The 27,866-nt window shown below is 49.4% G+C and overlaps 1 protein-coding gene across 1 annotated transcript; it reads right to left on the bottom strand.

Moving 5' to 3' along the window:
- On the bottom strand, positions 1-27,538 carry TRIM25 (tripartite motif containing 25). The gene is made up of 9 exons (XM_008011373.3): positions 26,859-27,538; positions 21,954-22,049; positions 17,429-17,662; positions 14,519-14,678; positions 11,900-11,965; positions 8,266-8,292; positions 7,863-7,946; positions 7,685-7,783; positions 1-4,319 (listed from the first exon to the last, which is right to left on the bottom strand). Exons 1-9 carry the CDS (start codon positions 27,453-27,455, stop codon positions 3,790-3,792), a joined length of 1,893 nt encoding a protein of 630 aa, XP_008009564.3. The 5' UTR covers positions 27,456-27,538; the 3' UTR covers positions 1-3,789.
- Positions 27,539-27,866: the final 328 nt, after the last annotated feature.

Here is a 27,866-nt window from a genome sequence, read left to right as displayed (position 1 = left end):
TATACTTATGATTAGTTTTATTATAAAGGATACAAATCAGCTCCACAAGCCAAATAAGACACAGGGAAAGGTCTGGAAGGGTCTCGAGCACAATGCTCCCATGCCCCTTCTTCGTGGAATTAGGGCACACTGCCCTGCTGGCACAGCCATGGCTTCACCAACCAGGAAGCTGTGCTGAGCTTTAGTGTCCAGAGTTTTTATTGGGGTTTCATGATGTATCGATTAAAGCACTGGCCAGATGATTAAACTCAGCCTCCAGTCCCCCACCACATAGGGCAGGCTGACTCAAAGCCTCAACCCTCTAATCACATGGTCAGTCTTTCTAGTGACCAGCCCCAGCTCTGAGTCATCCCACCTTTTAGCATAAGCTCAGGTGTGATCCCATGGCCTCACAAATAACAAAGACTCCTATTATCCTGGAAATGTCAAGGACCGAAAGTCTCCCTCCCAGGAAGCAGGGACAAAGGCCAGTCCAATTCTTTAGACAACCTCCAATCCGCACCTCCTGGAACTCCTACCCCAACTGAAACAAGGATAAAATCCACTGAACAGGGAGGACCCATTGCTGGCCTGAACTATTTTTGTTTCTTTTTTTTTTTTTAAAGCTTTTTATTATAGACATTTTCAAACATATACAACAGTAAAATGAATAATAAAATGAACCCTCAAACCTCCATCCCTAGCAACTGATTATCCGTGTGTGGCTTACTCTTTGATCAATACTCCCCCACTTTCCCCTAGCCCCCGCAGTTAAGATTGTCCCGCAGCAAAGCCCAGACAGACATCCTATCGGTCTGAGAATTCCTTATCAAAAGCTTCCCGAAGAGGAGCTCTACCTGGGGCAGGACTAAGTGTGCTGGCTATAGGTCTGCAGAAACCTCGACCTTTGGGAGCCCCTGGGTGGGGCCTGGGCAGGTCCCTGGGTAGTAGCCGTCTATAGTGGGTGGCTGATCTGTTGACAACAGTATGACGAACAAATAGCATTTTCTACCCACACTACAATGCAGGAGAGAATGCCAAACACCGCTTTATTGCATTCAAAGCTTCTAAGGCACATCAGCCAGCCCTGGCCTTGTCTACAGCCGTGATTATCTTCTTAAAGAGTTAACTCTAAAAAAATATTAAGCTCAAGAAATAACAGTTCAAATACTCCAAACTAATTAAAATCAATAGTGAGAGGCAGAATATGGTAAAAGATAACATAGTAGTATTATTGATCGCAGATCGGTTTCAGAGTACTTAAAACAGGAATAATCAGCTACCACATCTTGAAATACAAAGACTTGATCCTAACCTTTTATTTATCATGCCACACTGACTGAGACAGTCCCCAGTACCTGGGTCTAGGATAGTACTTTATGTTTCTGTTTCTGGGAATTTCTGATACTTCCCGGTGTACCAGAGTGTTTCCCTCACACATGCTAGCAGGCATCTCCTCCCTAATGGAACAGCAAGAGTGGTGAACAGAGTGATCCTCTACTTTCTCATCATATTCTGCAAAATGAGAAGTCAGATGGATACAAAGGTTCCTCCAACTCTAGGACTGCAGGGGTGTGTGGCGGCCCTGCTAGGCTAGGTTATGTAAGGTCTCACCATTGCAAATAGAATGGTTCAAGACAGCAAGGATGCATTCCTCAATTTACAACTCCAAAGCACCTTGCACAGAGCTTGGCTTTGGTTACCTACTTGACTCTGTTTTAAACAGAGGGTCTCATGCTCCCCTGTCCCAAGCTGCACATTTGCCAGGGAAGGGGCCTTACTGTTGCCCTTATTTCTGCAGAAGAAAGCCAGAGCAGGAGCCATGGATTTATCTCTGGCATTCTACTCCTCCAAGCCCAGCTGTTTCCCAAGTATTAACTGGTTTCAGACAAGGCTTTCGTTTCAGAAAATCAATGAAGATGCTTTTGACTCATCTTCAAAAGCAGAGAAGAATCACCAAAGAACTTTTCTTCCAAGTAGTAAAGGAAGAAAACTTCTAAGGACCACATATCACCTATTGCAGGGATGTCTTTCCTACAAAGATTATTGCTCTCGAGGAACTGAAAATCCTTGTTAGGAGATGACACCGATCAGGTATGTACCTGCATGTCAGGTGTGTACCTGTAAGGAATATCAAGTGTTCTGAGCCTGCCTAGAGTGCCCTAGAGTTCCAGCACAAGGCCTGAGATACATTACATTCTCAAATATCCATATGAAAAGGTCTGGGGTCTCTACTTCCCCAATGGTGACCTCTTTTCATATTATAAAAAGCCTGACAGGAGCTCTCCTCTAAGCAAAGCCCAGAGTTGGACTCATTTCATTTTAAGAGGGTAAATTCCTCACACTCACATCCTGATGACATCAGGCTATAAGGAGCTTGGGGAAAATCCAGCAATCCATTCACTCCCGCCCCTTAGTGGACTGGGTTATTTTCACTGCACAGAAACACTGCAGGGAAAATAGCCACTTGTGTGACCCTCTTTAGCTCTTCCCTCCCTGATTAATCTGAGCTTACAGAATTGGCTCAAACGAGGACGGCAGTAGAAAGGGCTAGGGCCAGCCCCAGGCTCTGACTCACGCGAGGGCCAGTGCTGGGTCTGCAGCCTGTGGCCAGGGATGAACAGGAATGTTCCTGCTCCCCATGAGGTTTGCTAAAAGACCCTTTTGGTGATAGGCTGATGCCCCAGCAAGTGGCCTAGTGTGGTCCCTGAGGCAGCTGCACAGCCTGTCTGCGTGATAGCAGGCTTCAGGGATCCAGCGTAGCTGGCTGCTTGACTGTGCTAGCCTCAGTGGTACCTGCACTGTCATTCCATATCTCACAATCCAGGGGGGAGAGGCTATCACTGAGGAGAGCTGTCAGTAAGAAGGCAGGACACTCTAACACGAGCAAACCCACCAGGCTTCTGTTGACCCAGGGCAGTGTCCCCCTCGCCTGGCAGAGTTCCTTGCCCCTCAGCCAAGGCTATGGGAAGCAAGGCCTCCAGCAAAGTTCATGGCTGCCACCAAAGCATCTCTGCCAAGATGCTTCTCATGATACTTGGGAAGGATTTCCACCCAAACTGGATCAGGGTCACCGTGATCTTGAATCACAAATCCAACACAGGCTCATTCCAATCACGGTCTGAAGCCTTAGCTGAAAAGTTTCCTGTTTGAAAACCATCAATGGGGGGCGATGGGTGAGCAGGGTAGGAAGGGAATGCACTATGTTCCAGTGGAGGAAGAGGGACATGCTTCTTTCGGAAACTCTGTTCTGGGGAGAGACGGCTGTGGATGTTTCCTCAAGCACAGATAATGACCAGGAGATCAAGCCCCAACATGCGGGTAATGGAGGTTATATAATATTGAAACTCAATGACTTTGGAATTTTAAAAAACATCTATAGCGAGTAATCAAAACACCAAGATCTGAAGGCTACCCCAGAGAGCAAAGGGGCAGCCTTCAGATCCAAGTGACCCAAGACAGAACCTACAGTAGCTATGGATTTTCTCTAAGAGGAATCGGGCACTCATGACTTCACTCCCCAGAGCTCTGCCCAGCTGCCCAGCAGCCTGGAGATTTCCAGAACAATGGGGAGCAGGTCACCCTGCCCTGATAGGCACCAAGGGGTGGAATTGCCTCCTCACCTACAACACGATCACCCTCACCCCTTTCCTGGCTAAATCCCATATCCCACCCTCCCACCAGCTCCCCTCCCATGCTTCCAATCCTTGGCACCTCTTGGGGAATTCTCCAAGGAGAGTTCTGCCTGCTGCATTCTCACTAGGGTCTTGGGACGTCTGCAGGCAGTCAGCCCAAGTGTCTACAGCCTGCCTACTTGGGGGAGCAGATGGAGAGTGTGGCACCAGCAGAAAACACCCAGAAAGCCGGGTACAAAGCCTCGGTAAAGTCCACCTTGAACTTATACATCAGGTGGACCCTGTCGGCAACAGCGAAGAAGATGACAAAGCCGTGGTCACAGTTGAGAAGCACGCCCACCCGCGTGGCCTTGGTGGAGGGCAGGGTTTTCTCCACGTTATTGTGCCAGGCAGAGATCTTGGTGTTGAACCACTCCACACACCAGGAGGCGCTGTTGCGGCCGAGCCTGCTCTCTGGGCCCTGCCGGTTCATGCTGCCGTAGCAGATGCCTACCCCACAGAAGTTGTTCTTCTGCAGCTCCACCTCCCAGTAGTGGATCCCCTTCTTGTAGCAGTGCAGGCCCAGCACCTGAGAGCAGTATGTGAACCTCTGGGGATGTGGCCGGTAGTTCTGAGGCATCTCAGCCACAGAAGCTACTGTATAGGATTCTGACAGAGCCACTTTGTTGTGGGCGGTGTTGTAGTCCAGGATGACTTTAACGTAATCTGAAAAAACATCATCCCAAGGAATTAATTACAAGGGGCCCAAAGTGCTCTCACTTTTTGACCTTTCCCAAAGTGGTACTATTTATTCACTAGTTTTATCCATCCATGCACCCATCTACCCATTGGTCCATCCATCCACTCATCTGTCTGTCTATTCATCCATCTATCCATCTATCCATCTATCCATGTACCTATCAATCCATCCATGTATCCATCCATCCATCTATCCATATACCCATCTATCTACCTATCTATCCATTCTTCCATTCATCCATCTATCCACTTATCTCTCCATCCTTCTGCCTTTCCATTTATCCATTCATTCATTCATTAATCCATCCACCCATCTATCCATCTGTCCATTTATCTATCCATCCATCTACCTACCATTATTCATCAGCTCATCTATACATCCATTCATCCATCTATTCTGTCCAGCCAGCCAGCCATCTATCAGCCATCCATATGTCTGTCCATTCATCCATCCAAAACCATTTACCAGGCACCTGACTGACACCAGATTCTGGCACAAGATACACAACCGTGAACCAGAGAGACAAGGTGCCTGGCCTCACGGAGTTCACACTCCAACAAGCAAGGCAAGTCCATCAGTAACAACACCATGAGACTCACACTCTGCCAAAAGGGTGGGCACATACTGTAGGGACACAGAGACAAGGCAACTGATGCTACAGTTGGGGAACATTTCACTGGCAGGCTGGAATTGGAGCCAAGTAATAGATGATGAGAACTAGACAGAAGAACAGAGAGAGAAAAGCTGTTCCAGACAGAAGGAACAGTGAGGGTGAAGCCACGGAGTGCCAAGAGGGTTGGCATGTGCCAGGATTGGGGAAGCTGGGTGGCTGGGAACACAGATGCATCAGGAGAAGGGAAACATGATGGGGCTAGAAAGGGAAGGGCTCAGGAGTCTAGACTTTAACTGGTGGGCAGCAGGGAGCCAAGCGAGCTCTGTAAGCAGAGATGTGGCCTGACTATATTCTTGGTGTGACACGAGCATGCCCTCCCTACCCTTTCTGCCATTTACAAGCAGTTCCAGGACATCTGAGGATTAAGCTCCCCTTAGTGTTGTCCCCATACTCAATCTCCTCTGCCTCCGCCCTCACAAGCGATCCTGGACCCATGGGAGATAGCTTATGGGGCAGCAAGGCAGACAGGCACAAACCCTAGCTTGGGAACTTGGGAACCAAGAGACTTGGGCTTTTACCCTAGTCTCTTTTGTCCCTACTCACTTGCTAGGTGGCTCGGGGCATGACACTTTTCACTGAAGCCCGAGTTTCCCCCCCCAGGCAAAATGAATAAGCTGGGGGTGGAAAAGGCCCTAAGTTGATAGAACTTTACTTTCCCGGCTTATGCGGCTCTGCCACAGAGTGCACAGCAGCTCCTGATACATGTGGTTCAGCACCGCTGCTAACAGCTTGGGCAAGAGTTAGCTGCAGCCCAGGGCTGGTCTGGGCCTCTCATGGGGGGCAAGGACAGCGGAGGGCTACAAGAAGGCCAGCCCTGAGAAAGCAAGGGACCCACAGATCCCCACCAAGCCTGCTGCAGCTGCTTATGATAAAGGAAAGGCTGTATTTTTCAGTGATTGGTTTTGGCCACCACATGGAAGTGGAAGTGGGTACCACTGGCAGGTGCTGCCTGGAGTGTTGCATATGGGTGCAGAGGAAACAAGACGGAAAGTGGGAGGGCCCTAGGCCTGGCCTTGACAATGGAACTCCACCCACTTCCAGGTTGGACGAGCTTGCAAAGGAGGGGTGGGTGGAAACCCCAGGGGTATAGTGGCTCAAGGGGCAAGAGGAGAGAGTGCCAGAAGGAGGAGGAATGCCACTGACAGGTGAAGCTAAATAAAAGCTGAAAGGCATCCCTTGGATTTTGTGACACAGAGGACACTGATGACCTCAGAGCTGCCTGGGTCAAGGGCAGGACACAGGTCAGACTGCAGTGGCACGAGGATTAGACTTCAGGCTCCCACCTCCGCCCCACACTGCAACCCTGGGCAGCCAAACACCGAGATTCTGAATGAACCAGTCTGGGGGACAGCCTGGCATCAGGGATTTTAAAAGCTCCCCAGGATTCCAACACGTGGCTACAGCTGAGAGCCACCAATGTAGACAATCTGCAGAGCTGCTTTTCCCCAACTGTCCTCAAAAGGATCATGGAGGAAATGAGCTAATCATACAGCTTTCTGAGCTTGCCTGAGTCTCATCTTGTAGGACTGGAACAGGGCCCAGGAATTTGTTTTTTGGGGTTTTCTGTTTGTGTTTGTTTGTTTTTTAAGACAGAGTCTCACTCTGTTGCCCAGACTGGAGTGCAGTGGCACAATCTCAGCTCACTGCAACTTCTACCTCCCAGGTTCAAGCGATTCTCGTGCCTCAGCCTCCCAAGTAGCTGGGATTATAGGCATGTGCCACCACGCCTGGCTAATTTTTTGTATTTTTAGTAGAGATGGGTTTTTGCCATGTTGGCCAGACTGGTTTTGAACTCCTGACCTCAGGTGATCCACCCGCCTCGGGCTCCCAAAGTGCTAGGATTACAGGCATGAGCCACCGCACCCAGCTAGTAATTTGTATTTTTAACAAGCATTCGGGTGAAAGGGAGGCAGGAAACAGAGCTGCAGCTGAGACAGTTTTGCTGGGTTTTTGTGATTTGGAGAGATGTAAACATGCTACAGATAGGCAAGCCTAGGTAGAGATGCTGAGGGTGAAGAGATGGGAATGGGAAGGCCTAAGAAAGAGCAGAAGATTCCAGAGAGCGCATGGGGAGCAGATTCCAGAGCCCAGGGCCAGGGACTAGCCTTGGGAAAGGGGCCAGGAGGTGAGAAAGGGGGCACGGTAGAAGCAGATGCGATGACAGTAACAGAGCAGGGGGAGCCCCTTTTACAGTGTCTGTCGTTTCCGTGAAGCAGAAGGTGGGAGGGACAGGGAGAAGGCTGGAGCTATGGCCAGTGGGAAGTCTTGGGAACGGTGGCTCTGGAGAGGAGTGGGGAGGAGACAGGAGATGCAGGGCAGGTGTGCCAGCAATGGGACGCCCGGTGAAGGCTGGTGACCACAATTGCCCTGCCTTCTCTGTAGGGGACATGCAGGCGCCAACCCACAGAGAAAGGTGAGCTCAACTGGGCCAGACTAGACGGCAAGAGGGAGAGTCAAAGGACCGATTGTGAAACCTGAGCTGGTTAGGAAAAGTAAAGAAAGGCACTGACGACTGGGAGAAAATAAGGGAGCAACAAAGTAGAGGACAAGTGAAGGGGAGCGGCTGATACAGTCAGCCAGCGGCCTCAGAGAGCTGCACAGAGCAGCACAGAAGAGACAGAACCAGTGGAACCGCGCACCAGCCCCGAAGCTACTCACACTCCAGGAGCTCGGGTCTGGACTTGGCCAGGAAGGTCTCCAGCACCTTGGCCTTGAGAGATGCTGAGTTCGGATGCGAGCTGGTGGCTTTGGCTGCAGCTGGGAGAGGAAACAGAGAACGATTTGCAGAACACACTCCGAGTGGACACCCCAAAGCTCCTTGCTTGTGATAACTCACCCTCCGAGCCAGATTGTTTTAAATCCACTAACTGTTCCGGGGCTCCAAATGTGGGAAGCTTGCTGGATGAGGCAGGGACAGAGGCTGGGGGTAAGGAAAAGAAACATAATACAGAGCAACGGCATGGCCTCTACTCCCTTCCACACTGATTAAGACCCGCTTCTACAAACACACGCCTGAACAGCAGGGCAACACAGGGGACACCAGACCAGGCTAAAGTCACCTTATTCATCTCATTTATGCTGTCCTCCCCTCCAGCCTCAGGCCTGCTGCCATTACAGAATGGACTCATATAGAACCCACCACGGAACCCTGATGAGCGAGGTCGACTCTCTCTACCAGCATTTAGTTCTGTGCTCGGGCAGTCTCAAGAAATAAACAGTTGCAGAAATGTATAACTTACGAGGTTTCTTGGATTTCTTTTCCTCTTCTGCAAAAGAAAGTTTTCAGAATTAAAATCTTTTAAGGTGCAACACAATGACATTTTCAAAATAGTAACATTCATGTGCATTAATTTGATCCAGACAAATAAAAGGATGTTTTAACTTGAAAAATAGAAGGAGTCAGCAGGCAAAATGAATCTATAGTGATAGAAACCAGCATGAGTGGTCGTGGGGGCAGGGACCGACTAATGAGGAGCATGAAGGAATTTTCTGGAGCAAAGGAAATCCTTTATCTTGATTTGGATAATGGTAACACATGGTATGCATTTGTCAAAATAGATCTAACTACACATTTAAGATTTACTGCAGGGAAAAAAGAGATTTACTGCAGGTAAATCATATTTCCATAAAGGAAAAAAACACAAATAAAGACCAAATAGGGAATCAGAAAAAAAAAAAAAAAAAAAAGCTTGCCAAGGGCTGGGTGCATGGTGGCTCACGCCTGGAATCCCAGCACTTTGGGAGGCCGAGGTGCAGGGATCACTTGAGCTCAAGCATTAGAAACTAGCATGGGCAACATGGGGAAACCCCATTTCTACAAAAAAAAAAAAAAAAAAAAACTAGCCGGGCCTAGTGGCACGCACCTGTAGTCCCAGCTACTTGGGAGCTGAGGCAGGAGAACTGCTTGAGCCCAGGAGGATGAGGCTGCAGTGAGCTGTGTTCTTGCCACTGTACTCCAGCCTGGGCAAAAAAATGAGACCCTGTCTCAAAAAAAAAAAAAAAGAAAAAGAAAAAGAAAAAAAGCTTGCCAAATCTTTTAAAAATATCTGGAGTGTCTACCAACAGGAACTGAGTTTGGCTAAAATAGTCATTCTCAAAGTCTGGTGCCCAAGCCAGCTGCAGTGGCATCACCGGAGAACCCCTAAAAAATACAAATTATTGGTCAGGCACTGTAGCTTACTCCCACAATCCTAGCAATTTGGGAGGCTGAGGCGGGAGGACTGCTTGAGGCCAGGAGTTCAAGATCAGCCTGGACAACATATCAATATCCCATCTCTACAAAAAAAAAAAAAATTGTTTTAATTAGCCTGGTTTGGTGGCACATGCCTATAGTCCTAACCACTCAAGAGGCTAAGGCAGGAGGATCACTTGAGCCCAGGAGTTTGAGGCTGCAATGAGTTCTGTTCGCACCATTGCACTTCAGCCTAGGCAAAAGAGCGAGACTCTGTCTCAAAAAATAGTAAATGCAAATTCTTGGGCCCCAAGCCAGAGCCACTGAATCATAAAGGTTGGGGGGTGAGACCAGCAATCTGGCATACAAGCCCTCCAGGTGAGTCCAAAGTCCACTCCAGTGGGCTAGAAGATTCCAGGTTCCTTCTTTGCCACCTTCCACAACACTGGAACAAAAAAGGGTGTTTTTGAAATCATATCTCTGCCCACCTGCAGGACACCTGACATCACAGAGAAGCCCCGCTCTCTCCTATTACCCTCTACCTCCCCACCAGAACTCTGTCACACCACAACACCGCTTCTCCTACTTCAAAGTCACATCACTCACCGTCGCTCACTCTCTGCCCCATTTCCTCACCTTCTGCCACTTTCCCACCTACTCCCTGTGGACCAGCATCCTGGGAGGCCCAGGCTGTGACATCAGTCTAGGGCACAGGCACCTCCCTCATCACCTACCCTTAGACGTCTTTCTGCACTGGGACTAGTCCATCCCCCCTCCCCTATTTCCCCATTTCAGCCTAGAGGAGCCTCAATTCATTCCCGAACTTTATTCTCCAGGGTGTCATTCTGCTGTGACAGGAGGACCTCACCTCACCGGGGAACACACCTGCCTGCTGGCCAGCATCCTCAGCTCATTCATACTGAGGGACGAGCTTTCAGAGGAAGGTGACTGAGGAAGAACACAGGACAACAGGACTTTTCCACTTGCTCTTTCACTTCCCTTTTCACACAAAGTACCCTTTGAAGTTTTCCGGCCCAGCTAAGGGCTCTCTCCTCCATCTGCACCAGGCATCCCAGCCCTGACTCTGTTCCATTCAGGGACTGATACCACACTCTGCCTGCTACAGGAGACCTAAACACTAAGCACAAGCAACAACAACAAAAAAGAGCAAGCCCTGGCTCTCTCATCCCCCCCAACACCAGCAGTGTGCAGCCAGCCCTCCTGGGTTCACACCGACTTTTCAGGGAAGCATGACAGCTAACATTTCAGTGGTATATGGACATGTCAGTGGTATATGAACATGTCAGCACTATATGGGCATGTCAGCAGTATATGGGCATGTCAGCAATATATGGACATTTCAGCGGTATATGGACATGTCAGCGGTATATGGATATCTCAGCAGTATATGGACATTTCAGCCATATATGGATATGTCAGCAGTATATGGACATGTCAGTGGTATATGGACATGTCAGCGGTATATGGACATCTCAGCGGTATATGGACATTTCAGCCGTATATGGACATGTCAGCAGTATATGGATATCTCAGCAGTATATGGACATTTCAGCCATATATGGATATGTCAGCAGTATATGGACATGTCAGTGGTATATGGACATGTCAGCGGTATATGGACATCTCAGCGGTACATGGACATTTCAGCCGTATATGGACATGTCAGCAGTATATGGATATCTCAGCAGTATATGGACATTTCAGCCGTATATGGACATGTCAGCAGTATATGGATATCTCAGCAGTATATGGACATTTCAGCCGTATATGGACATGTCAGCGGTATATGGACATGTCAGCAGTATATGGATATCTCAGCAGTATATGGACATGCCAGCAGTATATGGACATGTCAGCGGTATATGGACATGTCAGCGGTATATGGACATGTCAGCAGTATATGGACATCTCAGTGGTATACGGCTCATAAAGAGCTCTCACAGTCAGTGTCCCCTCATCACTCACAATCATCCTGTGGTCTCGATATCACTGTTGTCCACATTTGCAGAACAGGATCACTCTTCTCCCCAACCCCCATGTCAATGGCAGGTGCCTGCCCAGTGAGGGGGATAGTACCCCTAGGAGGGCAAAAATGGATCCTTAGGGGAGGAGGAGTAAAAAAAGATTACTCTTTTTATGTGTAAAAGCACAGAACATAAACAGTTATGCAGTAGATGGGAGGTATTAAAATTTCATGGGTTGTAATTAGGAAAAAAATTTTCTCAAATGGTTCAGGGGATGAAGCAGGAGGAGGGCAATAGTGAGAAACCAAAAAAAAAAAAAAAAAAGGTTGAGAAACATGGTAATAGCAGAAGCCCATTACAACCCAGAGACTGAACGCTGCTGAGATGCCAAGGAGGTTTAGCCTCTGCCCTTCCCGGACCACCATCAGTCTCCTCACCCAAGGCTCTGCCCAGGGACTTGGGTATCGTAAATATTTCTCAGAACAAGCCAGCTTCAGGGATCTTGCCGTTCCAGGCAGCCCAAAAATGCAATGCTGATGGACAGGGGAGCTTCCACCACAGCCCTGCAACCCGCTGCAGTGGGGACTGCCGCCAACTTCTTTCCCACTGAGGTCCAGGCTTCACAGTGACTTGGGATGGGCTGGAAGTGACTTGGCCAGAGCCTGGGGAGGCCACAGCCAGTGCTGTTGCCATGGAGACAGAGCTGGGGCTACTTACTGGAGACCTTCTTCGCAGGGCGTGTGGATTTCTGTGTGGATGCCGGGTCATGCTCTCCAGGGTCACCTGTGTGACAGAAGAAGGGCCCAGTGTGTGTGGCTCCTCTCACTGACCTTAGAAGCCAGCTTTGCCATGGTTCGCTGGGCAGCCAGAGGGTTTACACACACAGCCCCTTCCTCCAACCTTCCCCATCCCATCCTTTACAAGAGCTACAAACAAGGTGATCTAAGAACCAGTTTGGTGTGTTCCCTCTTTTCTCTGACTTAAAATGTAGCGAGGGTCAAGTCTTTTTTCCACCAGCACCCAGCTCGGTGGCCTCTGGACTTCTCTGGGCTTTGGTTTCTTCGAGAACACAATGGGGATGACTTCACCTTGCTCATGGCTGATGTGACTCCTGAATGAGATCAAGGTCGTGCAGCGGAGGCTGGGTCAACACTTGTTCCTTTCCCACCGTTCTTTCTCTCCCCTCCTCCCACATACCAGCCACCTATAGCTTTGCCCCCACGCAGCACTTCCACAATGGGGCTGCACCACCATCGATTTCAGAAGTCTTTCTGCAAGGACACTCAGCAGGACAAGCTGAGATTCAAGCCCAATCCTGGGCTACACAACAGAGATTTACTATGGGCCAGGCTCTGTGCTAGGCACTAGGGAAATAACATTGAAGAAAAATCAGACAGGCCAGGCACAGTGGCTCAAGCCTGTAATCCCAGTGCTTTGGGAGGCCAAGGCAGGAGGATCACTTGAAGCCAGGAGCTCAAGATCAGTCTGGACAACTGACTGCGACCCTGGCTCTACAAAAAAAATTTTTTTAGGCTGGGCCCAGTGTCTCACGCCTGTAATCCCAGCACTTTGGGAGGCTGAGGCAGGCAGATTAGTTGAGGTCAAGAGTTCAAGACCAGCCTGACCAAAACAGTGAAACCATGTCTCTATTAAAAATATAAAAATTAGGCCGGGCGCGGTGACTCAAGCCTGTAATCCCAGCACTTTGGGAGGCCGAGACGGGCGGATCACGAGGTCAGGAGATCGAGACCATCCTGGCTAACACGGTGAAACCCCGTCTCTACTAAAAAATACAAAAAACTAGCCGGGCGAGGTGGCGGGCGCCTGTAGTCCCAGCTACTCGGGAGGCTGAGGCAGGAGAAAGGCGTAAATCCGGGAGGCGGAGCTTGCAGTGAGCTGAGATCCGGCCACTGCACTCCAGCCCGGGCGACAGAGCCAGACTCCGTCTCAAAAAAAAAAAAAAAAAAATATAAAAATTAGTCGGGTGTGGTGGCACATGCCTGTAATCCCAGCTACTCAGGAGGCTGAGGCAGGAGAAATGCTTGAACCTAGGTGGCAGAGGTTGCAGTGAGCTGAGATTGGGCCATTGCACTCCAGCCTGGGTGACAGAGTGAGACTCTGTCTCAAAAAAAAAAAAAATTTTTTTTTTAATTAGCCAGGCAAGATGTTGTGTATCTATAGTCCTAGCTTGTCGGGAGGCTGAGGCAGGAGGATTGCTTAAGCCCAGGAGTCTGAGGTTACAGTAAACTATAATCACACCATTGCATTCCAGCCTGGGCGACAGAGCAAGATCCTGTCTCTAAATAAATAAATAAATAAGCCACAGCCCCTGACCTCATAGAGATCACAACCTAATGAGGGAGATATATGGGGATCCCGAGGAAGAGTGCGATACTGCCCATGCAAGAGCCCCAGGAGGATGATAAGGACCCCGGGCCCAGTCTGAGGAGTGGGAGCAGTGGCAGGGGAGGCTGGCTATAAATGTAATGTTTTGGAGATCTTTGAAGGGTGAGAGGAGTTAATGAGTGAAGATGGTGGAGTTCAAGCCTTCTGGAGAGTGGGGAAGAGCAAACACAAAGGCACTGTGGCAGGAAGTTTTGCATATTTGAGGAACTGAATGCAGAGAGATGCACCGGAGGAGGGCGGGGGGCACCTTGGGGCTGGAGAGAGACCAACAGGGCCTGAGCTGGCTTCTAGACCGGGGTCAAGGGTTTGGTCTGCATCAGGGAGTAATGGGTAGCCTAGTGAGAGGGCAAAGCAGAATAGGTCCCAGGACATGAGCTCTGCATCATGAAAGTCTCTCTCTGGCTGCCGCAGCAGATGCAGAGGGTTCAGGAAGCTGCCACAGTCATGGGGCGACAGGGGATGGCAATGGAGAACAGGCAAGCAGTGCTAAGATCAGCAGACTGAGTCAGGAGATTGAAAGAAGTGAAATCTGGCAATGGATTGGATATGGGGTGATGAAAAGGGGGTGTCAGAGGAATTCTAGATTTCTCCCCCAAACGAGCCATTCGCCCACCAAACACAGTAACAAGCCCTAGCCCATTCAAAACCCATCCAAGTTGGCCTCAAGATCACAGGTCAAAAGAGCCTATCTGTTCAGCAAGTCCAAGCATGAACATCAAGTCCCCAAAAATGCTTTAGGAAAGATCCTAAAATGTCAGGATGAAGCAGACACCCCAACAGCCTCCAGACGGAGGACGGATGTTTCAGGAGCCCTGAAACTCAGGCCCCAGTGCTCGGGATCATGCCCCAGTCTCCCATCCCAAAACATTGAGGGGACCCATCGGGTTACAGGGCTCCACAGGGGGCAGCACAGGGGGCTGCTAAGGTCACCTGAGCTGGGGGTGGGCTCCTGGAGCTGCCTGATGCACTGCTTCAGCTCGTTTTTGAGGTCTAAGGTGCTATGGTAGATGCCTTTTATCAGCTTGCGGTTCAGTTCCACCTCGGGGATGTAGACTGGCTTTGTTGAGATTCCTCGCAGTTTTGATGCTTTCTGAAACATGCCAGGGGGTTAGTGCAGGCAGCTCTGGTGAAACTGGGACCTGGGCTCAGTCTTCACCAACCGCAGGAAGCTCTCCCCTAGGCCCATGAGTGCTAAGTTCAATCAGCCTTCTCAAATTACAGGCCAGAGGTCACCAGGAGTTCAAATAACACTTGAAGACACAGTAATCTGGAGCTGGAAGGGACCCCAGAGGTCACTCATCTTACAGATGGGGAAACTGAGGTCTAGACATGGCCGGTAGCCTGCCAGGAACTCCACCAGCTAGGGGCACAGACACAGTTGGGACTGAGGTCTTCTGATCCCCCAGGACGATGTTCTTTCCACTTTTCTAGCTGAGGGTGGAAAAGCACAGGAAACTCAGGACCACTCCAATCCTAGGGGAACAGCTCTAATCACACATTCTGGTAACAGACAGGAACATCTCAAGGGATGTGGATTCCAGCCCGGGAATATCTTATGGGAAAGGAGGGTCTTCCTGGAAGTCCCAAACTTTGAGAAAAATAGGGTTGTACAGTATCAAGAGGCCTAGATGTGCACTCAGATCCTTCGAGTGCTCGGGGCAGCTACTCCAACAGACAGGAATGAGCACTTGGGATGAAACTTAACGCCATCCAGACTAGGCACGCATCAGGCCTCAGTGCACAGAGAGAAGGTTCCCATTCACTTCTGCACTGTCTCCCCACTCCGATCTGAACAAGGAATCTAGGCCTTTCAGGTAGAGCTGCAGGTCACTCAACCAATGGGGCACACCACTATATGCCAAGCACTCTGCTATGTGCTGGTCAGATTTGCAGGAGGATGAATGGGGGTAATAAGAGATGGGCTTACAGTCAAAACAGCCATGAAAAAATGCATGTCTGAAACAACATCACCCAATGCTACTGTAGAAGCAGTGGGGTATGCTTGGGAACACCGATATGGCAGGACAATGGGATCCAAGGCCCCGGAAGGACGCGACTCACTAGGCAAGAATGCCCGGCATGGCATCCCTCCCACACCCACTGTGTCTGGGGAACAGTGAGTGCACAGGGCATGACCCAGGGGTGGGTGATAAGAGATGAGGCTGCTGGCACAGGCAGGGCCCAGTCACCCAGGACCCTGCAGGCCGTGCTAAGGGACATGAGGCCAGAAATTGCAGGGGGCCCATGCTTTAGAAAGATACTTTGATACAGTCTGGATGTTTGCCCCCTCCAAATCTCACGTTGGAATGTGATTCCCAATGTTGGAGATGGGGCAGGGTGGGAGGTGTTCGGGTCATGGGGGTGGATCCCCCATGCATGGCTTGGTGCCCTCCCCATGGTAACAGGTGAGTTCTTGCACAAACTAGTTATTTAATGGAAGCTGGCACCTCTTCCTCTGTCTCTTGCTCCCTCTCTAACCCTGTGGCATGCCTGCTCCCAGCTTCACCTTCTGCCATGAGTAAACGCTTCCTTCCTCACCAAAGGCCTCACTAAAAGCCAGAGAGATGCTGCTGCCATGCTTGTACAACCTGTAGAACTGTGAGCCAAATAAACCTCCTTTCTTTATAAATTACTCAGTCTGGTTGGGCACAGTGGCTCACACCTGTAATCTCAGCACTTTGGGAAGCCGAGGCGGGTGGATCACTTGAGGTCAGGAGTTCGAGACCAGCCTGGCCAACATGGTGAAACCCCATCTCTACTAAAAATACAAAATTAGCTGGGCGTGGTGGTGTGCACCTGTAATCCCAGCTACTCGGGAGGCTGAGGCAGGAGAATCACTTGAACCTGGGGGCACGGGTTTCGGTGAGCCGAGATCACGCCACTGCACTCCAGCCTGAGTGACAAGAGCAAAACTCCATCTCAAAATAAATAAATAAAATAAATAAATAACTCAGTCTTAGGTACTCCTTTATAGCAATGCAAAAGGGACTAATAACACACACTTCCAGGGGCTGCTGGAGGAAGGATAGGAGGAAGAGGTGGAGTGTGTGTGGTAGGCAACATTCTAAGACGGCCCTCAAGCCCCTGACCCCAACTGATGTACATACCCTATACAAAGCCCTCCCCTTGAGTATGGGCACTCCTGTGATTAGGTTATGTGATATGGCAAAGGGGGTGGAATATTGCAGGTATAATTAGCATCTCAAATCAATTGATTTTGAGTTCATCAAAAGGGCAGTCATCTGGGGTGGACCTGACTTAATCAGGTAAAATCAATTGATTTTGAGTTCATCAAAAGGGCAATCATCTGGGGTGGACCTGACTTAATCAGGTAAAAGCCCTTAAAAGAGGGATTGCACCTTTCTAGAGGAGAAATTCTCATGCGGCCTTGAAGAAGTCAGCTATTAATCTGAGAGACAACCAGCAGGAAATTGGAGGGCGGGGGCCTCAGTCCTACAACCATAAGGAACTAAATTCTGCCAACAACCACATGAGCTTAGAAGACAACCCTGAGCTCCAAAGGAAACAGCCTGGCCTTCCCCCACAGACTGTAGCCTGGTGAGACCCTATGCAGGCCACCCATAAAGCCATGTCCAGATTCCTGAGCCAGAGAAACTCTGAGAGAATAAATAAACATTTTTTGAAGCCCCTACATTTGTGGTAAGTTGTTGCCCAGCTCAGAAAACTAACACAGCATGTGTCTCAGGGATGCTTCCAGTGACCTCTTCCAGTCCCCAGCTCCTTGAGGGCCTTATTATCAACAGCATGATCTCAGGCAAAAAAAAAAAACAAAAAACCAAAAAAACAAAAACCATTCAACAATGTCTCGTGGCGACCCACCTCCAGAAACTCGAACTCATCCCCCTCGGTCAGGCCCTGTTCAATCTCCTCCTTCAGGGTCTGGATCTCACTCTTCTTCTTGAGGAGAATCTGATAAATGGTGTCAAACTTGGTGTTGACCCTCTTCTCCTCTTCCTTTATCTTCCTTGTCGAGGTGGTCTCTGAGGCGTCCAAGAGAGCCTTCATTTCCGTGTATTCTTGTCGTAGCTGCTCCACCTTTCTGTTTGCAGTCATCTGAGAGGGCCAAGGCAAGAGGACACTCATCAAAGGGGCAAAAATGCTAAGGCTGCAGCCTCAAGCATTGGTGAGATGTGGGGTTCCAGGAACTCTTACCTGTATTTTGTGGGAGAACAAACCACTTTGGAGAGCAACTTGGCAATATCTAATAAATTTGGAGGTGCTCGGCCAGGCGCGGTGGCTCAAGCCTGTAATCCCAGCATTTTGGGAGGCCGAGGTGGGTGGATCACGAGGTCAGGAGATCGAGACCATCCTGGCTAACACGGTGAAACCCCATCTCTACTAAAAATACAAAAAAATTAGCCAGGCGTGGTGGCAGGTGCCTGTAGTCCCAGCTACTCGGGAGGCTGAGGCAGGAGAATGGCGTGAACCCAGGAGATGGAGCTTGCAGTGAGCCGAGATAGTGCCACTGCACTCCAGCCTGGGCGACAGAGCAAGACTCCGCCTCAAAAAAAAAAAAAAAAAAAAAAAATTTGGAGGTGCTCATACGCTTTGACTCAGCAACTCCAGTCCTAGGAATCTATGCTACAAAAAATCACAGCCACCTGCCCCTGAGACACACATAAGAATGTTCACAGGCAGCATTGTCTGAAGTAGCAAAAACCTGAAATCAACCTGAACATCCATCAGAAGATTTGATGCGAAGACTGGGAGGTATTCATAGGATGGAATATTAAAGAGTTATGAAAATTAATAAACCAGAGCTATGCCTGAATAAATCTCCATGACAGAAAAACAACTTGCAGAAGAAGATCCACCATATGATGCTCTTTCAATAAAGCTTAGAAACAAACAGAATGGTTATATGCACAAAGAAACACGTGGGAATGAATAAATAAATTCAGGAGAGTGGTTACTTCTGGAAGAGAGTAAAGGGGGTAGAATAAGGGAGAAACAGATGGGAGGGGCTGCGTCGATGATATTTTATTTCTTAAGCCAAAGGTGGTTCATGGGCAATTTTTAAAAATAAAAGTCAGCAAGAGATCAAGACCATTCTGGCCAACATGGTGAAACCCCATCTCTAGTAAAAATACAAAAATGAGCTGGTTGTGGTGGCGCGCACCTGTAGTCCCAGCTACTTGGGAGGCTGAGGGAGGAGAATCGCTTGAACCCAGGAAGCAGAGGTTGCAGTGAGCCAAGATCGTGCCATTGCACTCCAGCCTGGGAGACAGAGTGAGACTCTCTCAATAAAATAAAAATAAAATAAAATAAAACAAAACAAAATAAAAAGTCAGGATGCAGCTCTGGAAAAGTTCTAGAGAATATCATGCTCTAGAACTGTACTTTCCAATAACATAGCCACTTGCTACATGTGGCTACTGAACACGTGAAATGTGGCTAGTCCAAACTGAGACTTGCCATGAGTGTAAAATACATACTGGCTTTCAAGGGTTTCATACCAAAAAAAGGAATGTAAAATACCTTAAAACTTTTAAATTGATGATATGATGATATACCAAATTAAATAAACTGTAATATTAAAATTAATCTCAGTCAGGTGCAGTGATTCATGCTCATAATCCCAGCACCTTGGGAGACCGAGGCAGGAGGATCGCTTGAGGCCAGGAGTTCAAGACCAGCCTGGGCAACACAGAAAGACCCTTTCTCTACAAAAAAAAAAAAAAAAAAATTAGATGGACTGTACTCCTAGATAATGGGGAGTTAAGGGGGGTAGAGGTTGAGTCAGGTGGATTACTTGAGCCCAGGAGTTCAAAGCTGCAGTGAGCTATGATTGCTCCACTGCACTCTAGCCTGGGTGACAGAGTAAGACCTGTCTCTAAAAAAGATAAATAAATAAAATAAAATAAATCTCACGTACTATTCAAATTAACTTAAAATTACATCTGCACTCCTACTGTATTTCTGCCGGACAGCACTGCTTTAGCAGCTGCAATTTTGTTTCACATCTTGGGTAGCCTCAATAGCTGCTATGGTTTGAATGTCTCCTGCAAAGCTCATGCTGAGACTGAATTGCCATTGAGGTGATTAGATCGTGAGGGCTTTGCCCTCGTGAATGGATTCATGTCCTTATCACAGGGTTTGACCTCCTTTTTCCTGTCCCGCTCTCCTGCCTTCCATCCTTCCGCCATGGATGATCCTCACCAGATGCCGGAAGCATGCTCTTGGACCTCTCAGCTTCTAGAACTTTGAGCCAAATAAACTTCTCTTCTTTGCAAATACCCAGTCTGTGGTACTCTGTTATAGCCGCAGAAAATGGACTACGACAATAGCTCAGAATCAATCATAACAAAGAGAAAAACACACAAGAAGGACAGTAGACTGGAAGAGAGGAATTCAAGTATTTCTTCCTCAATTTTTTTTTTTTTTTTTTTTTGAGATGAAGTTTCACTCTTGTCACCCAGGCTAGAGTGCAATGACATGACCTCGGCTCACTGCAACCTCTGCCTCCCAGGTTTAAGTGATTCTCCTGCCTCAGCCTCCCGAGTAGCTGGAACTATAGGTGTGCACCACCACGCCCGGCTAATTTTTTGTATTTTTAGTAGAGATGGGGTTTCGCCATGTTGGCCAGGCTGGTCTTGAACTCCTGACCTCAGATGATCCACCCACCTTGGCCTCCCAAAGTGCTGAGATTACAGGCGTGAGCCATCGTGCCCAGCCTTCTCTGCCAATCTTTTACTGTGCGACTTCTAATGTGACTACAAGTGTCCCCCAGTGTTCATTTTCCCTTTTTTCCTTTTGGTAAGAGAACATCCCTGGAGTTTCATCTGGGCATGTGGCTACTCAGACTACATTTCCCAGCCTCCCCTGCAGCTAGGCTAGGTGACGTGACAAAACTCCTTCCAATGACCCATGCCCGGGAATGATATGTGCAACACTGTATCGCCTGTGTAAAGGAAAATTGCTTGTCCTCCACTTCCTCTTTGTCCCTTTTCTCACAGGCTAGAACAAAGATATAATGGTAACTCAGCTCCAGTCAAAGAGGTTGGGACAATACCTTGTAGAATAGTAGGGTAATAAGAAGGGAGAACCCTTAATCCCTGAATGATTACATGAACCCTTAGTCTGGGTTACTCATGTGTGGGTTTGGACTGTCAGTTGGCAAAATAAACTTCGATCATATTTAAGCCTCTGAATTTTGGTGTATCTTTGTTACAGCAGTATAACCTGCCCTCTAACAAATACAGTTACTTTCACGTGCATTCTTTCATTTGTCTCACAATCATCTTCAGAAAGTTGTGATTCCACTGTGCAAACTGGGAAAAGAAGGCTCGAAGATCTGTCCACATGACCAAAGCGACATAAGCTAGTATGTGACAGAGCTGGTATTCTAACCTAGATCTCATCTAATTAAACCATAACTGCTGCCATAAAACTGGGTGCTGCAGCTCTGAAAAGGGGTAAAAATCTGATCTTTCCATTTAAAAGCAATTTAAACGTATTGAAAATCTGAAAAACAGGGGGAACAAAACCATTCCTAATTTACCACTCCAACACTTCCACTATGATCCTTCTATGATATTTCCTTTCAGTTTCTTTCCATGCTCTCTGTAATGGATTGAATGCTAGGTCCCCAAAAGACATGTCCATATACCAGAACCTGCGAATGTAATCTTACTGAGGAAAGAGGTCTTTGCAGATGCAATTAAAGATCTTGAGATTCGATCATCCTAGATTACCCAGGTGCTCCCTAAATCCAGTGACAAGGGTCCTTATTGGAGATGGAAGACACTAAGGGAAGAAGAGGCAGATATGTGAAGACAGAGGCAGAGATTGGAGTGATGCAGTCAAAAGCCAAGGAATGCCTGAGCCACCAGAAGCTGTAAGAAGCAAGGAAGGGTTCTCCCCTAGAGACTTCAGGAGTGTGGCCATGCCAACATCTTGATTTTGGACTTCTGGCCTCCAGAGCCCTGCCAGAATACATTTCTGTTGTTGTAAGCCACCAAGTTGGTGGCAATTTGTTACAGTAGCCCTACAAAACTAATATACTTCCTTTTTGTAAATAGATGCAACCCTAGGAGGTATATACTTTTGCCTCCTCTTTTTCTCCCACTTTATATCATAATCATTTTTTTGAATTACTACTTTTTAACCCTAATTTATAATGATTTCCCCCACAGTTGGGCTGACAGGTAATTTTCGGTTCGGGTTTGCAAAGGATCTCTCTCGGACACACAGCTGTCTGCATGCGTTGCAAGGTTGATGTTTCATTCTGACACCATGAGTGCACCCAACACCAGCCTTGTCATGGTGAGAGTCACGCCTGTCCTGCCTGGAAGGCGAGGGAAGCCACAGGGCAGGGCTGGCCTTGGAGAGCCCTGCCACTCACCCGCACATCCTGCTGCCTGTTCCTCACATCATCCAGCGCTCTCGACGCCCCGTTGATCTGACTGTACATGACAGTTAGTTTGTGCCTTAGGGTGGCCTGCAGGGAAAACAAATAAGGGTGAGAATGCACCTCTTCAGCCCAGCCCCACCAGAAGCCATCCCTGGATCTATCCCACAGGATAGATTCTTTCCTCTTCCACTCCACCCAAGTCTTGCCACCCCAAGTTCTGTCACCCAAGTCTCGCCTGCTTGGAGCTTTTTGAAGTATTCTAATACTTACTACCTCCCTTCATCCTTCTCAGAGGACAGTACAGACCAGGGTTCCAGTCCCAATTCCCAGCTGTGCAACTGTGTCCTTCACCTCAGTTTTCTTGGACACAAAATAGCTACAACTGCCCCCAGCTCACAGGGATATTGGGAGGATTCATTGAAACAATGTAAGTACTCAGCCCAATGCCTGGATCTTAGGAAAAACATACTACATGTCAGCTTATATTATTATGAGTTTCTTCTCTAATTACCCGTTTTACAGCCAATGAAACTCAGGCAAGGAAGACAGCAAGGTGGCCAAGCTCACACAGGAATAGAACGAGCTGGGACAGCTGCTTCGGTAATGGCAGGTGGGGCCACTCAGACCAGTCCTCCCACTGCAAACAACCAGGAAAGCAGTCCAAATAACGGGGCAGGGGGGAGATCTGCTAAAAGACGCTGGAGAGCCAATCAAGCAGAGGATTAAGAAGTCAAGGTCCAGGAGAAGGGGGAAGGGGGCCCAGAGAGATAAGCCTGATATCAAGGATGTTCACTCCAGAGGCATCTGCCAGTCCCAGAACAAAGCTGGGAGCCTTTGTCAGCCTCACAGGGCAGGGACACAGAAACCAGAGTCCAAGGCTCACTGTAGACTGGGACCACCAAGGGCTGGGAAGATGAATCAGCCAGCCAGGCGCAGTGGCTCATGCCTGTAATCCTAGCACTTTAGGAGGCCCAGGCAGGTGGATCATTTGTGCTCAGGAGTTCGAGACCAGCTTGGGCAACATGGCAAAACCCTGTCTGTACTAAAAACACAAAAATTAGCCAGGCATGGTGGTGCACACCTGTAGTCCCAGCTACTTAGGGGGCTGAGGCAGGAGGATCGTTTGAATCCGGGAGGTTGAGGCTGCATTGAGCCGAGATGGCATCATTGTACTCCAGCCTGGGTGACAGTGAGACCCTATCTCAAAATAAATAAATAAAAAGATGAAGCAGCTCACAGGGGCTGAAGCCCAGCCACAAATCTGCTCAGTCCTAGCCACCTCCAGAAACAAAGGCAAACTGTATATGAAGGAAGCTAATATCCTCATCTGATTTCTATTAATTTTCATAATCAATATCTGAGTCTCCTACCTCCTTGCTCAGATGAAATAATGGGGCACAGAAATGGGAAGGCAAATCACCACTGCTGTAACAAGAGCAGCTAGTATTTATTATGCACTTACTGTATGCCAGGCATGGTTCTAGTGCTTTACCTGTATTAACTTACTTAAAGCTAAGAACAACACTATGAGGTAGGAATTATGCAGCCTTTACAGACAAAGACACTGAGGCATGGAACAATTAAGTGACTTGCCCCAGCTACACCACTAGTGACTGGCACATCTAAGATCCTGATATTAAAATCATAGATACATGTCCAAACTGAGCATGCAGGAGATTTCCAGAAAAAAACCATTTCCTTCCCGAAACTAGCAGACTCAACATACTCTAGCCCTGTCTTCCACTTTCCAGACTCTTCAACTCCACCCAAGATATTCTGGGCGGAACCTGATCTTGAATCTGGATTTGAACAACCCAATGACAGTCACATGTAGGGGCTGGAGGCAGGGACCAAGGCCACACTAACTCAATCCGAAAAGCCCAAGCTGCTCATGTTTCAAACTTGACCTCTGTGACACCGCCCTTCGACCTGGCCTCTAACAGTGGCCAAGATAAGGTGTGGGCCAAAGACCAGGCCTACATACATCCGGCCTTGCTGGCCTCTGAGCAGGAAGAGACCTCATAACACCCCAAGGCTGCCAACTGCTTCACTTTCAAGAGCTGCTCATAGCACTACACCCTGAGCCCTGTATTTTGAAAGATTTGATGCACCATTAATGAAACACATGCAGCAGTACCCTCATCATGAATGGTGCCCACATGACTCCAGACCAAAGGAAAGTGACCCGAAAACTTTGGTAGCAGCAATAATCCCCTAATCAAAGGTAAAGGACTTTTTGAAATTCTGAGGATCCTGTCACAGACTGGAGACTTGGGTCTTCCACATGGGAGGCACCAGAGTCTCAAGTCTGCCCATACCAGTGGCCAAGACAACCCAACCCCCAAGGCCAAGGGCATTGCCCAGCTGAGACTGGCTCTGCCAACAGTGATGGGCAGCAGTAGCAGGGCTCAAAAAGCAGACCTGTTATAGGACTCAGCAAGTCAGGACAGCAGGGCAGGCGTTGGCAGAGGAAGGCCTGTTGTTAGGAATAAAGAGCAGAGTTTAGGCCAGGCTCCTGGCTCACGCCTGTAATCCCAGCATTTTGGGAGGCTGAGGTGGGAGGATCCCTTGGGATTGGGAGTTCAAGACCGGCCTGGACAACATAGTGAGATCCTGTCTCTACAAAAAATGTTTTAAAATATTAGCTGGGTGTGGTGGCACGCGCTTGTAGTCCTAGCTACTCAGGAGGCTGAGGCAGGAGGATCACCTGAGTCCAGGGTTTAAGGTTATAGTGACCTATGATCATGCCACTGTACTCCAGCCTGGGTAACAGAGTGAAAACCTGTCTCTAAAAGAAAAGATTAAAAAATGTATATATATGGGCTGGGCGTGGTGGCTCACACTTATAATCCCAGCACTTTGGGAGGCCAAGGCAAGTGGATCACAAGGTCAGGACTTTGAGACCAGCCTGGCCAATATGATGAAACCCAGTCTGTACTAAAAATACAAAAATTAGCTGGGCATGGTGGCACACGCCTGTAGTCCCAGCTACTCAGGAGGTTGAGGCAGGAGAATCGCTTGAACCCAGGAGGCGGAGGTTGCAGTGAGCTGAGACCGCACCACTGCACTCCAGCCTGGCAACAAAGCAAGACTCCGTCTCAAAAAAAAAAAAAATCTGATTTTACAGCCAGGCCAGGTGGTAGCACACCTGTAGTCCCAGCTACTCGGGAGGCTAAGATGGGAGGAGCATTGAGGCCAGGAGTTCAAGACCAGCCGAGGCAACATAGTGAGATTCTGCCTTTACACAAGAATTTTTTATAACTTAGCCAGGTGTGGTGGCTCACATTTGTAGTACTACCTACTCAGGAGGCTGAGGCAAGAGGATCACCTGAGCCCAGGAGTTTGAGATTACAGTGAGCTATGATCACCCCACTGTACTCCAGCCTGGGTGACAGAGTAAGATCCTGTCTCTAAAAGAAGGAAAAAAAAAAGGCCAAGTTTATAGCCAGGCATGGTGGCACACCTGTAGTCCCAGCTACTCAGGAGGCTGAGATGGGAGGATCCCTTGAGGCCGGAAGTTCAAGAACAGCCTAGGCAACATAGCAAGACCCTGTCTCTAAAAGGAAAAAAAAAAAAAGCCAAGCTTATATGCTACACAAAGCTGGATGCAGACCCCCAACTCTGACCTTGCTGAGGCTACTGTCTCCTTTGACAACACGAAGACGGGTCTTGTTCTCCCTGAAGGTGCTGTGAGAATGAAATGAAATCAGGCCATGCTTTGGATCTTAGGCTGATGTAACAAAAGGTGGTTTGATTTCAGCCTCTGCTTTGAGTCCACAAGGGAAAGGTATGATCCCCAGACAACCTAAGAACATTGCAGACCTGAAAGGCCTTTAGGAATCCACCTAGTCCCACAGCCTCACTATACTGGTGAGGACCCAGGTCCAGGGGCCAAACCCTGTGCTCAAAGTCACACAGCCAGGACAGAGGACACTATGGTGCAAGAGTGTTGGCTCTCCCTGTGGTTCTGATCCAGTGGTTACTGGGAGGCTGCTCACCCCCCCTCTTAGGCCTCTAATAACAACCCTTCCTGATCACACGAACTCTCCGGCCCACTAAAGGCTTTTGCTTACATGACCTCAAGCTTCCTGGACTGTTTGCTGCTCCAGACTCTACGGACCTGGATATGAGGCTGGTCCATGGGGAGAAATGCAAACTATGAAATCGAACCAACCTGGGTCGCAATGCCTGCGTGGCCATTTACTGCATTAGGTCAGGCTAAGTTCATTTCTCTGAACCTCAGTATCCTCAACAGTAAAATGAAACTAAATCATATCCACCTCCTGGGTGCCACCAGGACTTGGTGAGGGAACAGAGGTTACCTCCAAGGTTCATAGTTGACATTCAAAACCCTCTACTGAACACCATCAGATGGTGGGGTGCAGTGGCTCACGCCTTTAATCCTAGCGCTTTAGGAGGTAGAGGTGGGCAGATCGCTTGAGCTCAGGAATTTGAGACCAGCCTGGGCAACATGGCGAAACCTCATCTCTACAAAAAAGTAAAAAAATTAGCGAGCCTGTGGTCCCAGCTACTCTTGAGGCTGAGGTAGGAGGATCCCTTAAGTCCAGGAAATCAAGGCTGCAGTGAGTTGTGATTCTGCCACTGCACTCCAGCTTGGGTGAGAGGGACGAGACCCTGTCTCAAAAAAATAAAAATAAACACCATCAGACAAAGACAGGCTTATGGCAAGCAACCTAACCTGTCTTCATGGATGATGGCGGAGGACTATATAATCTCCCAGCCCCTTTCTACTCTGACATTGGCGATGCCGCGGCCTCGAATTCAGGCCCATCTCCCCCAGGGCGTCCAGAGGGTGGCAGAGAGGCCCCCGGTGGCCCCTCTGCACCACCCAGCAGGCCCAGGCTGCCCTCTGCGCCCTCCCGGGCCATTCTTTACCTCCAGGTTGGCGCTGGCCTGGCTCAGGGACGCGGGAGAGCAGGCCTTATGCTCCACCAGGCAGATGTGGCAGATGCACTCGCCGTGCTCGGGGCAGAAAAACTCTCGCAGCCGGTTGTGCTGGGAACATTTGCGGCGCAACAGGTCGCGAACGGGAGACTGCAGCGGATGGTCCTGGAAGGCGGGGCTGTCGAAGTGCGGCTGCAGGTGCTCCTGACAGAAGGAGGCCATGCACACCAAGCATGTCTTCACGGCGGCCTCCTTCAGGCAGTGGTCGCAAGCCACCTGGGCACCCGGGCTGGGTGCAGAGGCGCGGGCGGGCGGCGTCCAGCCGTCGGCGGGTGGCTCCCGGGCCAGCTCGGCCTGCAGGAACTGCTCCACCACGTTGCACAGCACAGTGTTCTTGTGCAGCTGCGGTCGCGCCTGGTAAACGGCGCGGCACTGCGGGCACAAGTATGGGGCGCCCTGGACGGCCCACGTCTCGTTCAGGCACGAGCCGCAGAAGTTGTGGCCGCACGGAGTGGTGACCGGCTCTTTGAAGGGCTCCAGGCAGATGGAGCACGACAGCTCCTCGGCCAGGGGGCACAGCTGTGCCATGGTGCTCCCAGGGGTCGGGACGCGACTACTGCAACCGCGCTCCGAGGCTGCCGAGGAAACGAAACCTAGCCCGGGAAAGGCAGTCCCTGCAGCCGTCAGGAAGTCACGTGGGGCGCGGAGGGGCGGGCCGCGAGGACTGGGCGGGCCTCGCGAGGTACCCTCGGAAGTCTGCGGGCACCGAATTGCCAGTCGCCCACGAAGTGGCGAAGGTCGGCCGCGCTGCGAGCCTCGAGAGCTCCCGCGGGCTGGGCGCGGGACGCCGGGCTCGGCCTTAGCCCCCGGGGTTTAGAGCATCCTCGCGACCACCCGGAGGCTTCTGGGGGCCACTCTGCGGATGAGGAAGCTGACAACTGGGTGCAGAACCCCGGACCCCCAGCACTCATCTGAGACCAGAGGTGTTCCCATAACTAT

This window comes from Chlorocebus sabaeus, chromosome 16 (genome assembly GCF_047675955.1).
Source record: "Chlorocebus sabaeus isolate Y175 chromosome 16, mChlSab1.0.hap1, whole genome shotgun sequence".
Lineage (NCBI taxonomy): Eukaryota > Metazoa > Chordata > Mammalia > Primates > Cercopithecidae > Chlorocebus > Chlorocebus sabaeus.
Note: the sequence above shows the minus strand (reverse complement) of the source record. Positions and strands in the feature narration are given on the sequence as shown.